The sequence below is a fragment of the Elephas maximus genome, chromosome X, assembly GCF_024166365.1.
Source record: "Elephas maximus indicus isolate mEleMax1 chromosome X, mEleMax1 primary haplotype, whole genome shotgun sequence".
NCBI lineage: Eukaryota > Metazoa > Chordata > Mammalia > Proboscidea > Elephantidae > Elephas > Elephas maximus.
This window is the reverse complement of record NC_064846.1, coordinates 159,926,413-159,938,465: the sequence shown is the minus strand read 5'-3', so window position 1 is coordinate 159,938,465 and position 12,053 is coordinate 159,926,413. Positions and strand designations below refer to the sequence as shown.

At 44.4% G+C, this 12,053-nt stretch overlaps 1 protein-coding gene across 5 annotated transcripts in view; it reads right to left on the bottom strand.

Moving 5' to 3' along the window:
- The window catches only part of SH3KBP1 (SH3 domain containing kinase binding protein 1), a 382,888-nt gene that overhangs the window by 15,897 nt on the left and 354,938 nt on the right, over positions 1-12,053 (bottom strand). For all 5 annotated transcript variants that reach the window (XM_049872882.1, XM_049872883.1, XM_049872879.1 and 2 more), the window contains one exon: positions 471-580. In XM_049872882.1, coding sequence (XP_049728839.1) covers positions 471-580 — 110 coding nt within the window. The remainder of the gene's footprint in view (positions 1-470; positions 581-12,053) is intronic.

Genomic DNA, 12,053 nt, shown 5'->3' with positions numbered 1-12,053 from the left:
GAGGGTGTGTGGGGGTCGGTGGAGGGGTGCACGGCTGGGGCTTTAGGAGACAGAGGCACAGCCACTGGCTAGCGCTTTCACTTTCGAGTGGAAGCTCTTTACTTTAGTCTTGTTTTGTTTACACACCACAGCAAAGCAGCTTCTCTCTCCTTCTCCACCACAAAATATGACACTTTTGTCTTACCAGTCTCAGGTCAGGTTCAAGTAAGAACTGGTCTGGAAGAAGAGAGAAGGAAATGGGAATAGGGAGCACCTACCTCCCTGGCAGATACACAAAGAACAAATAATAGAAAGGAAGCTGATCAACTGAAGAAGACTCTCAAAACACTTTTGGCTGGCTGTATAGCTCGTGCCCTCCCTCTCTCGGCTGTCCTCAAACCAGCCACTTGCAGAAAGGTCCTCAGCTGAAGTCTTTAACCTTTCCTGCTCTTCAGCTGTGGAAAAGTACAGCAAGAGAAGAAGACACTTACAGACGTGAGAGACTGGGACGGAGGACGCCTTCCCGTGGCTTTTGGTCGGCTTGTGGTTGGGTGACTGAGTTTCTCAGTAGATGACACCACGGAGTCAAAGCCTTCTAGGTCTAAAAGAAAGTAAAACAGTTTGAAGAGCAAAAACAGGCAGGAGTGAAGGTTCTTACGTGACAAACACTGCTTTCCCTTAATTATCCTTGACATCCGGAGCACACTTCACCTTGATGCTGTTTATACCCGTGGGTCAGCGATTAAACGCCATTCACACGGAATGAAACCATTATTTCCTCCTTGGTTTAACAAGCTAGCAGGGAGGACAGTGAAACACGGCTTTTCTTTCTCTCCTGAACAGCTATATTCACAAATCTTTAAAAAGTCATAGAAAGAGGATTAAAGGAGGAATCCTCCCTCTTCCACAAATCCCAGTAAATTTTAGTAGATAAAACCTTCTTGTGGTCTCAACACAAAAGACAGTTATCAAAAGGTACAACAGCCAAGGGCAAGCGGATGTTGGTCATTGATTCCAGAAAGTAAGAGAAGAGCAGGTTCCTCCCCCTGCTTGTGCCGGGCAAGTAGATGGTGTGGCCTGCACTGACAGCCCCCTGGGCACCACTCTGGCACTCGCTGCCTTGTCCTGCCATGGCACTTTAGTCTTTGTGTGTGGGTGTGGTAAAAATACATATAATAAAATTTTTGCCAATTCAACCATTTCTACATGTACAATTCAGCGGCAATGATCACGTTCACCATGCTGTGCAATCGTCACCACTCTCTGTTTCCAAATTATATCACCACCATTAACAGAAACTCAGTGCCCCCTAAGCAGTGACTCCTCTCCTCCTCCGTCCCCACTCTCACCCCTGGTAACCACTACTAAGCCTTGATATCTATACACTTCCCTATTTAACGTAAGTAGGATCATATTATATTTGTCCTTTTGTGACTATTTCAATGAGCATAGTGTTTTCAAGGTTCATCCATGTCATAGCACATGCCAGGACTTCATTTCTGTTTGTTGTTAGGTGCTATTGAGTTGGTTCTGACTCACAGTGACCCTGAGTATAACAGAACGAAACACCGCCCGGTCCTGCACCATCCTCACAATTGTTGCTATGTTTGAGCCCATTGTTGCAGCCACTGTGTCAATCCATTTCGTTGAGGGTCTTCCTCTTTTTCTCTGACCCTCTACTTTACCAAGCAAGATGTCCTTCTCCACGGACCAGTCCCTCCTGATAACATGTCTAAAGTATGGGGGAGGAATACTCGCCGTCCTTGCTTCTAAGGAGCATTCTGGATGTCCTTCTTCCAAGACAGATTTGTTCGTTCTTCTGGCAGTCCATGGTATATTCAATATTCTTTGCCAATACCACAATTGAAAGGCATCAATTCTTCTTCGGTCTTCCTTATTCATTGTTCAGCTTTCACACGTGAGATGATTGAAAATACCATGGCTTAGGTCAGGTTCACCTTAGTGACATCTTTGCTTTTGAACACTTTAAAGAGGTCTTTTGCAGCAGATTTGTCCAATATGTTGTTTGATTTCTTGACTGGTGCTTCCATGGATGTTGATCGTGGATCCAAGTAAAATGAAATCCTTGACAACTTCAATCTTTTCTCTGTTTATCGTGATTTTGCCTATTGATCCAGTTGTGAGGATTTTTGTTTTCTGTATGTTGAGGTGCAATCCATAATGAAGGTTGTGGTCTTTGATCCTCATCAGTAAGTGCTTCAAGTCCTCTTCACTTTCAGCAAGCGAGGAGGTTGTGTCATCTGCATAACACAGGTTGTTAATGAGACTTCCTCCAATCCTGATGCCATGTTCTTCTTCATACAGTCTGGCTTCTCAGATTATTTGCTCAGCGTACAGATTGAATAAGTATGGTGAAAGGATACAACCCTGATACACACCTTTCCTGACTTTAAACCATGAAGTATCCTCTTGTTCTGTTTGAACAAGTGTCTCTTGATCTATATACAGGTTCCTCATGAACACAATTAAGTGTTCTGGAATTCCCATTCTTCGCTTTATCCCTAATTTGTTATGATCCACACAGTTAAATGCTTTTGCATAGTCAACAAGACACAGGTAAACATTTTTCCGGTATTCTCTGCTTTCAGCCAAGATCCATCTGACACCAGCAATGATGTCATCATTTCTCTTTACAGCTGCATAATATTCCATCATATGTATGTACCACATTTTGTTTATCCATTCATCTGTTGATGGACATTTTGGTTGTTTCTACCTTTTGGCTGTTGTGAATAGTGCTGCCATGAACATTAGTATACAAGTATCTGTTTGTGTTACTGCTTTCAAATCTTTTGGGTCTATACTTAGGAGTGGGATTGCTGGGTCATATGGTGGTTCTATGTTTAATGTTTTGCGGAACCGCCAAACTGTTATCCACATCGGCTGTACCATTCTGCATTTCCACCAGCAATGGATGAGGGGACACTTTGTCTTGCCACCATCTTTTCACTCTGCCATTAGTCAGCTCCTTAGAGAGGGAGACCAAGGTTACACTCCTGCAGATCACTCAGGTGCCATCTGTTTACAGAGGCATCATTCCACGAGGACATCATCGTCTTCAGTCATTAGTCTGCTCATTCATCACTCCATTATCACTGTGTGGCTACTGCGTGCCGCACATGGCACTAGATATGAGGCAACAACAGTGAACACAACAGACACGAACGCTGCCCTTGAGAGCTTACATTCTCATGACTGATGTCTCAGATGAATGTGGAATCAATCATTCAGCCAGATATCATCCACCCCAGCAATGTGTCCAGGAGAAGTGAGTGCCTCTGCCTTTACTCTGCCACCCTCTTCAACAAATGATCAGGCCAATGGGTTACATGGTTCTCTAGAGTTGTGGAGATTTACAAATAAAGTGCGGATATGTGCGTAATGCATGAGGGAATGACCTGCAAAAAAGGGACAACCCTGAGATGAGTATCGCTTATGACTGGAACATCACCATTTTTACCTGACAAGTAGACTGCGCTTCATATGCCATGACAGATCCCACCTTCCCAAACTATTCTCTGTTCTTCCTTCTAACAGAGCCCCAATTTTGTGTCAGGGCAATGTGCCCAGCTCCTGGGCTGAATCATGTTTGGTATAAACCAATGATGGCAATGCTGCTCCTCTTTGCTGGTGACTAGTCTAGAGTGGCTGTGGGACCCAGTGTGGGTCACTGAGAGCTTCTGATAAAGAGGTTTCTTCTCTGGCTACAGAGGGGTGAGTGAGGAGAAGGCCTTTTGTGCTGATGTCCCCTCTTTCTTTCTGCTTGGGATGCTGTTGTATAAGGACAGAATGCCTAGAGCTCTGGCAGTCTTATTGTGACCATGAGGGGAAGCATGCCAATGCTCTTGAAGATCTTGAGGGTGGGAGAGCAAACCAAAAAAAAAAAAAAAAAACCCTTGGGTCACTGGCAACCCTGATGAGCTGCCTACCAACCTAGATTCTTGACATGTGAAATTAATAAATTATTTCAGCCATTTTTAAAAAATGAGATAGTCTTTATTTGCAATTGAAAGCATCCTAATTGCCATAACTATAAATATGCTGGCTTAGAACAGAGAGGCTCAAAATAAGAGTGTGTATATATATATATAAAACAAACCCACTGCCGTTGAGTCGATTCCGACTCATAGCGACTCCATAGGACAAAGTAGAACTGCCCCATAGAGTTTCCAAGGAGCACCGGGCGGATTCGAACTGCCGACCTCTTGGTTGGCAGCTGTAGCACTTAACCACTATACCACCAGGGTTTCTACATATATGTATATAATATATATATACGTGTATAATATATATTATATATATATACACGTGTATATATATTATATACACACACACACACACACACACACACACACCCCAAAACCAAACCCGTTGCCATCAGGTCAATTCTGACTCATAGCGACCCTTTAGGACAACGTAGAACTGCCCCACAGAGTTTCCAAGGAGCGCCCAGTGTATTTGAACTGCTGACCTTTTGGTTAGCAGCCGCAGCACTTAACCACTACACCACATATATATGTATTTTTAATTTGGGTAGTGAGCTTTGGTTGATGGTTATAATAAATGGCCTCGCTGTGTGACAATCAGCTTTATTCTATTAATGAACAGGCAGGTGTTGTTTGCAAACTATTTCCTTTAGTACAATATGCAAAACCAAGAACAAGTCATGGGTCAGGAGAAGCCATTAAATTACATCTGGGTTTATATTAAGTGACATCATTCTTGCACCTGGTGAATGAATAATTACTCAATTAACTCATGTTATCAAGTCAAGGCAAAAATATCCAAAGGTTAACTATCTGCAGAGACAGCACAAAGAAAAATGTTAGTGGTGCTTTGAAGCTAAGTGGCAGCCAATCGGCATCTAGCACCAAAGCCAGGCTCAGGAAGGCCCCACCTCTGCAGTCGGCTCAGCAGGGCTCCCAGGGAAGGGGGGATGGCCCTCTTCAGAGTCAACTCACTGGCCCCTTTCAGAAGCCTCCCTTTATAAGCATTTTATTTTCCTAAAAGATTCCTCTACCACCTCCAGCCCAGGACTTACCTCTACCAGCCCCATGTTGTCTGAAAATGAAATTCCCCATTACACACTTGGATTGCGGCAAAAATCCATCTTCTGACAGTCACAGTCCAGTTAATTTTTTAAAATCAGCTTTTTTTCTGATTACCAGAGGTATACATATTCAATGTATAATTAAAACACACACACACACACACAAAATTGTAACAACAAAAGAAAGGCAACTATAATCTTACCACACAGAGACAAACCACTATTAATTTTTTGCAGTATTTTCTTCCAGGCTTTTTTCTATAAATAAATAGTTGCACTCATACTATATATAGTATAGGAGCCCTGGTGGTACTACATTCTACCTATTTCACTTAACATTGTATTCTGTGTCTCTACAAATTCTTCATAAATATTCTGACAGTTGTATAACCTTCTACCGCATTGCAATACATGATTTATTTAATCAATTCCCTATTGTTGGATGGGAGTCCCTGGGCGGTACAAACGTTAACTCGCTCGGTTGCTAGCTGAAAGGTTGGTGGTTCGATTCCACCCAAAGGTGCCTCAGAAGAAAGGCCCGGTGACCCACTTCTGAAAAATCAGGCATTGAAAACCCTATGGGGCACAGTTCTACTTTGACACACATGGGGTCGCCATGAGTTGGAGTCAACTTATTGGCAAGTAAAAAAAAATTATTGGATTGTTTCCAAAATGCCCCTCCCCTTTTTCTTGCCATTATAAGAAAGTACTATACAAACACCCTTGCACGGAATCTCCATATGATGAGTTTACAGGTTATCCATGTGGCTCCCCAACAGAGCTGGGAAAGAATGGACTCAGGCCAGGGAGGTTTGCTGGCTGGGGGGCACTCGGGGCTGGCGGGCCTGGTTGTGGAGGGCAGACGGCACTATGAGAGACAGTGGGGCCCTGCACTGGGGCGGGGGCGGGGGCCGACAGGAGAGAGGGGACAGAGTCGAGAAGCAGCTGCTTAGCAGGCAGCGAGGGGAGGAGGTGGAGGGGAGGAGCCCTTAAAGGTTCCCACAAACAAGCTGGTGCTGAAGGCCTGGGCTGGGAGCCACGAGGGGCTTCGAAGGCTGACCAGTATCATCGTCTTTGTCAGAAAGCAAAAACAAGCACTGGAGGCAAAACTTGACCAGGATGGAACTATTAACAGAGCAATTCAAAGCTGATGGGCTCTAGGTCTCCACCTTGCCTGTGCACTGGAATCACCTGGATAGTTTTTAGAAATACACAGCACCACTGCCTGGATCCCACCGGGAGATGGACTTTATTGGTCTGCGTACAGCCTGGGCACTGCTGAGTCTAAATCTCCCCTGGTTGGGACTCCTGCTGCAAAGCTCAGAAGCAGTGTTCCAGCAGAGGCTGGAGGCCGAGGGGAGGGAGGGACAAGCAAGGACTTGGAGACAGCAGGGGTGCTCTGGGGCCCAGCGGGGAATGAAGCTGCTCAGCATGGCGCAGTGCTGGGAGTGGTGGCTTTGTGTGATAGGCAACGGGGCACTGGGGCAGTTGATGACCGTGGTGACAGAAGACTTGAGGAGCAGTGACCAGTCAGAGCAAGAAGGCAGCCCTGGAAGTGGCCCTGCATCAAGAGCGCGATGGCAGGGAGCAGATGGGATGGCCTCAGGCCCCTCTTGGGATGAACTTGGCACATCCACTGACGCACAGTGATGGGCAAGTTCACACCAAGGAACTTCTGCCCTGACTCTAGGGAGGATGCCATCTTTGCTCCCCTCCTTAGTTGGCTGCAATAATTAAGTCCCCTTTGGGAGTTTATGGTTGACAAAGTGTGAGATGGTGGTCTATGATAAATCACACTTTCAAGATGACTCAGAGGCCTGCTATCTGTCTCTCCCACTTAGATTGTGAGCCCCAGGAGGGCAGGAACTCAACTTTGTGTTCTCAAAGTCTAGCACGTTCCAGGGAATGAATGATAGTCTGAGTCTTGCTGGTCTGTGAAGAAATAAATGAGAAAGCAGGATGAATGAACAAACTTTCTCAAGAAAAAACTCTTATTCCAGAAGTGTGACTTATAAAGGTGACTACTGTGCAGGGCAAAAAGAAAGCCATCATTGAATTTAGCAGGGCACAGACGGTGGCCTCGGGGTAGGAGGCAGCATTGTCCGCCGCAGCTGCAGAGAAAGCTTGGCTAGCCCCTCTCCTTTTCCTGGCTGAAGTTTGTGTTACAATGTTGTTGTTGTTGTTGTTGTTGTTGTCAGTTGTCATTGAGTAGGCTCTGACTCATGGCGACCCCATGTACAATAGAACAAACCAGGGCCTGGTCCTGCACCATCTTCACGATCATTGTTATGCCGGACTCCACTGTTGTGCTCACTGTGTATTTTCAGCGCCTTCCAACCTAAGGCTCAGCTGCCAGCATTATACTGGACAACATTCTGTTGTGATCTGCAGGGTTTTCATTGGTTAAACCCCTATGGGTATATAAGCCTGGCCACACACAGCAAGTGCCTACATGACAGACCTCAGTGAAGACTGCTTCCTGTCACTCAAGAGTAAAAGGGCCATTCTTAATCTCTTAACGCATATTCAGCTGTGAAGTTTCCCTTACTACACTTTTAGCTTGTAAAAAGCACTTTCTGGAAACCAAAGTGGTACCAAGAGCAAGAGGCGTCACGTCTGAGGCCACGTGCTGCAAAGGGGACCTCAGGTTCCCCTGGTCTGTTTCCACACACCATCAGCTGCAGGTCGTACTTCTGGTTTCTAACAGTCAGGGGAGCAGCTCTCTGGCGGGCAGTGTGAGCATGCCCCTCATGACTGCGGCCAGGGTAGCGGTGATTAAGACAGAATTTCCATGACTAACCCATTGTGGTGGGAAGAAAACGTCCCAATTTTCATGGTGGTTTTGGAACGAATCAAGCTGAAACTTGATATGAGCTTTCTCAGCCTGGCTGGGCATTTTTCCTCTTAATAAAAAATGGTTTCAAAGCCCACGAGCCAATCCAAAAGTACCGAACTGGCCAACACTGGGATTTTTTTTTTTTTTAAGTTGCCTTCATAAGGAGGAGAGGGCCTTAGCTTTTGTGAAATGTGGAAAACAAACCCTCTGCAGACACACGGCGATAATTCACATTAGATGCGATGGTGTAGGCTTGGGAAGGACCCTGGCCTCCGCGTGGCACGTGCTGTCTATTTTCCAAACTTCAATCACGCCCTATTTAGTTCAATTAGAAAATGTAGCGTTATTTTCCATGGACACAAGGGATGGTGCCAGTGGCCACAGGTGACATATAAAGGACAGCAGTTGAAAACTCGGAGGAGAAAGAGTCAAAAGGTTGAGACAGGCCAGCTATCTCACCAACAGAACTGTTGGGGGGCTCTTAACTGGCGCTGCTATTCACTAGAGCTCCCAGCTCTAGACTTGAAGAAGAGCCCTGGGATGCAGGTTCCCTATAGGGGAAGGCTGGCCAGGGCACTGCCTCCCAGAATCTCCCATCTCTCTCCATGCCTGCTCTCGAATCATTAAAACCAGAACAAACTAAACCGGTTGCTGTCAAGTCGATTCCTACTCATAGCAAGCCTATAGGACAGAGCAGGGCTTCCCAGGAGTGGCTGGTAGATTTGAACTGTTCACCTTTTGGTTTGCAGCCAAGCAATTAACCACTGCACACCAGGGATCCTTGGATCACTAAGGCCACTAGAATTTCTTGCCTGGAAGCACATTAAGAGATTTCTCACATCAAGCCCCTTCCCACTCTACCTACTGCCACCAGAGAGAGATGCGTATGGTGCCCATCTGAGTATGCCCCTTTACAACCTGAAACCCTTCCAAAATTTCCATGAAATTCCGTGAAGTTTCACTTACTACAAGCCCCTCATGAGATGGCCCAGGCCCGTCAGTTTCTGCCCCTCCCCAGAGCTGCCCTGACAAGTGGGGCTTTTTTTCCCTTACCCCTGAGCCTCTGAACATACCGATCGTCCTGCTGCAAAAGCCTTTCTTCCCTCCCCTCTTGGCCTGGCTAACTCCTCCGGGTCCATCAAGGCTTGTCTCGACAACTGGGACCTCTTCCAAGCAGTCAGATTGTACCCCAAGGCCTGGGTTGGGTACTTGCCTGCTCACCCATCACTTGGGCCTCAGCTTTTATCACCTTGGACTGTCGGTTCTTTGTTGACTTCTCTGTCTGCCTTGCCAGCCAGGGCAGAAACTCTCTTATCTCTGTTTTTCCCAGGCTCTAACATCATTCCTGACTTGCAGTGCCTGTCCAACAACTGATTATTGAATAAATTAACCAAAAACCCTGCTAGGCTTCTGTTTTTTACATCCAGAAAAATGAGATAATGGTCCATCCCGTTAGCTTCGCAGGATTCTTCTTTGATGAAAAGAGATTCTGTGAAAACCCTCTGCAATCACATAGGCAGAATTTTGTTTTCATATACCAGTAAAGGAGTCGTGGGATTTGGGAACAGGTCTAAGAGCCAGGAGAGGAACTTTGCTTTTTTCAGATTTGAGATGAGAAAACCCTACGCCTCCTGGGGTGCAGGTACCTTCTCTATAATGAAGCAGCATCACAGGCAGTCTGTGCGGAGGAGGGCATCTCATCTCTCACGTCCATCATTTGACTAGTGTGGAGAATCTGTGCAGACTACAAAGATGGGTCCGTTATTAGGGCCAAATGAATATCTCTATCAGCTGCTTCAGCAACTAAACAGTTATTATTTGAGCAATGATTAAATTCTGCAGGAAAACAAGCCCTTTCAAATGTGTAAGGATACAGATTAGCTGCTGGTTTCAATTTATAATCCAGGTGTGAAGTTTACAAAACACCAGCTGCTGAGAGTCAGGAATTTTGAGCTGCTCTGCCTTGAACTCCATGTGCCAGCTACCCCGCTACACATGCTTGACATTCACAATCTCATTTACGTAATCCTCACCAACACCCATGCCATGTAAGTACTACCTGATTTCAGAAAGGAAGAAATGGAGGGTGAGAGGTTAGAAAACTTGCTCAAGGTCACCACCAGAAAATGGCAGGGCCCACGTTCAAATGTGGACTCTTTCCACTACCGAACACTGGAATGACAGCAGGACACTTGTCCTTACTTCTCATTCCATGACTCTGAATTCTAGAAATTGTTTCCACATCAAGAAAAAGAAATGATACTAGAAAACATAATTTTCTTTTGTGACAATAAGCTGCCTTTGTTCTATTTTACTCAAGTGTGTTTCTAAATGGGCAGAAAAAGGGCTGGCTTTATTAAGCTGGCAAGAAATGTAAGTCGTCAGGTGACTTAAGAGAGAATGTTTGGCTTTTCAGAACAAAATAACTTTTACACTGGAGGCCTGTAGCTCAATTAGAGTAAGAGAGGGAGATGGCAGAGTTTATTTACTCACTAATTCAATCAAACACTTCTGAAGTGTCTACTGCGTGCCAGGCATAGTGAGAGTTTTGAGAATGTAAACACAACCACTCTAACCAGTGCTGTCCGAAAGAACTTGCTGGGATGCTAGGAATGGTCTGTATCTGTTCTATCCAATATGGTAGCCACTAGCCCCATGTGGAGTCCCTGGGTGGCACAAATGGTTAGGCTCTTGGCTACTGACCAAAAGGCTGGTGGTTCAAATTGACCCAGAGATGCCACAGAAGAAAGGCCTGGTGACCTACTTCCAAAAGATTATAGCCACTGAAAACTCTAGGGAGCACAGTTCTACTCTGACACACATGGGGTTGCCATGAGATGGAATCAACTCGACAGCTGTTTTTTTTTTTCCTTAGCCCCATGTGGCTACTGAGAACATGAAATGTAGCTAAGTGTAACTGTTGTCGTTGGGTGCCATTGAGTTAATTCTGACTCATAGTGACCCCATATGTAGAATTGCCCTATAGGGTTTTCTTGACCGTAGTCTTTATGGAAGCAGGTCACCAGGTCTTTCTCCCACAGAGCAGCTGGGTAGGTTCAAACGGCCAAACTTCTGGTTAGCACCTGAGTGCTTAACCATTGTACCACCAGGGCTCCTAAGTGTGACTACATAAACTAAAACACATTTGAATAGTCACATGTGGCTAGCGGCAACCTTACACCATGCTACTTCTCATTTGTGCTCAATCTAGGAGTCCTTAGTGGTGTAATGCCATTTGGCAACACTTATCACAAAAGAGGAAACCCTGGTGGTATAGTGGTTAAGTGCTAGGGCTGCTAACCAAAAGGCCGGCAGTTCAAATCCACCAGGCGCTCCTTGGAAACCCTATGGGAGCAGTTCTACTCTGTTCTAAAGATTCACTTTCAGTCGGAATCGACTCGATGGTAATGGGTTTGGTTTTTCTTAGTTTGGTATCCAAAAGGTAAATGTGTCCACCTTCAGATCTAACAATTCTACTCCTAGAAATTAATCCATAGGAATGTTTATATAAAGTGTAAAATAATACATTTATGAGGCAAGTCATCTTCAGATTGTTTTGATAGAGTCCCCCCAAAATAATTTAAAAAATCCAAGCACCTTCTCACACATCTTCATTTGACATCTAAAATTTTACATCCTAATTTTTAGTTGCAAAGGATATAATTTCTGCTATGTTCTAAATATTGATATTTAAAAATGTAACTGTTATTTTTCTGTCTTAAATATATTCAATATATATTTGAATATCACAGCAATTTAACAATCACCAATCATCCATTTTAAAAAATCCTGAAGAAGCATTTCTTTAACAGTTGGAAATTTTACATTTTTTTCCTCCTTGAATTCATAATCCCATTGTACTTCAACTGCTGAATTTTTTAACGCTTTTAAGTCATTTGCTAATTACTTTATCCCCTTTTTCTGCTATAAAAGCATGTATATAAATGGAAAACTGTGATTTTTAATTTCTTCTAATCATAAAGTTCTAAGTGTAAAAATTATTATTCTTCCGGACTGCATTAGCATGACAATTATTATTAGTATACAAATGGCCAAAACACTTGTATACACATAAACCACCCATTTTGGTAAATAAATTTTAAGCATCAAGAAGTAGAATTTTATTTGTTTTTTTTCTCCAAACACATCATATATTTGGATGGCTTT